Below are 715 nucleotides of genomic sequence, written 5' to 3'. Positions count from 1 at the left end.
ATATATATATATATATATATATATATATATATATGCGTGTGTATGTATATTTATATATATATATACTTATATATATATTTATATATATCCTATATCCTTACACCTCACTTGCACTCCTTCATGTCATGATATCACCTATATATATATATATCTCTACCATTATTTTTTTTCAAGTAAGCATTCGTTGTCACTGTTTTTTTTTTCTTTATTTCTATTATTTTTTTAAACCTTGCTATTGCTGCTTTGGCATCAACAGACGTCACGCCGCCAGGTAAGATATCATGCATGTTTTTGAACTCTTTCCATTGTTCCTCATCGTCGTACCGTTTTTGATATTGATATATATATATATATATATGTATATGTATATATATATATATATCTTAGCTGGGGCCATCAGCATGGCTACAGCCAAATGGCTGAAACCAGTGAAAGAGTATCTCTATCAATGTTAATCACTGAATCAGTATTGATCTAGCTCTATATGCTAGCACCGTTTCAATCTTTGCAATTCTTTCTTTCTTTTTCTTTGTCTTATGGCATCTTCTCTCTTTATACGTCTCTGATATGACATCAAATAACACTTTGCTTCATCACATCATACAACAAATTAGACCATATCATCATTTTTTAAAACATTACATATTATATATATATATATATGTGTGTGTGTATATGTATATATATATATATATATATATATATATATATATAT

At 27.0% G+C, this 715-nt stretch overlaps 1 protein-coding gene across 4 annotated transcripts in view; it reads left to right on the top strand.

The window, feature by feature from the left end:
- LOC106874603 (protein SCAI) overlaps positions 1-715 on the top strand; it is a 225,269-nt gene that overhangs the window by 185,722 nt on the left and 38,832 nt on the right. For 3 of the 4 annotated variants that reach the window (XR_008266452.1, XM_014922502.2, XM_014922428.2), the window contains one exon: positions 257-271. The exons of the other annotated variant lie outside the window; for it this stretch is intronic. Coding sequence is in view for 2 of the 3 variants with exons in the window: in XM_014922502.2 (XP_014777988.1) it covers positions 257-271 (15 nt within the window). In the remaining variant the exon portion in view is untranslated. The remainder of the gene's footprint in view (positions 1-256; positions 272-715) is intronic. 4 annotated transcript variants of the gene reach the window in all.

This window comes from Octopus bimaculoides, chromosome 21 (assembly GCF_001194135.2).
Source record: "Octopus bimaculoides isolate UCB-OBI-ISO-001 chromosome 21, ASM119413v2, whole genome shotgun sequence".
Classification (NCBI taxonomy): domain Eukaryota; kingdom Metazoa; phylum Mollusca; class Cephalopoda; order Octopoda; family Octopodidae; genus Octopus; species Octopus bimaculoides.
Note: the sequence above shows the minus strand (reverse complement) of the source record. Positions and strands in the feature narration are given on the sequence as shown.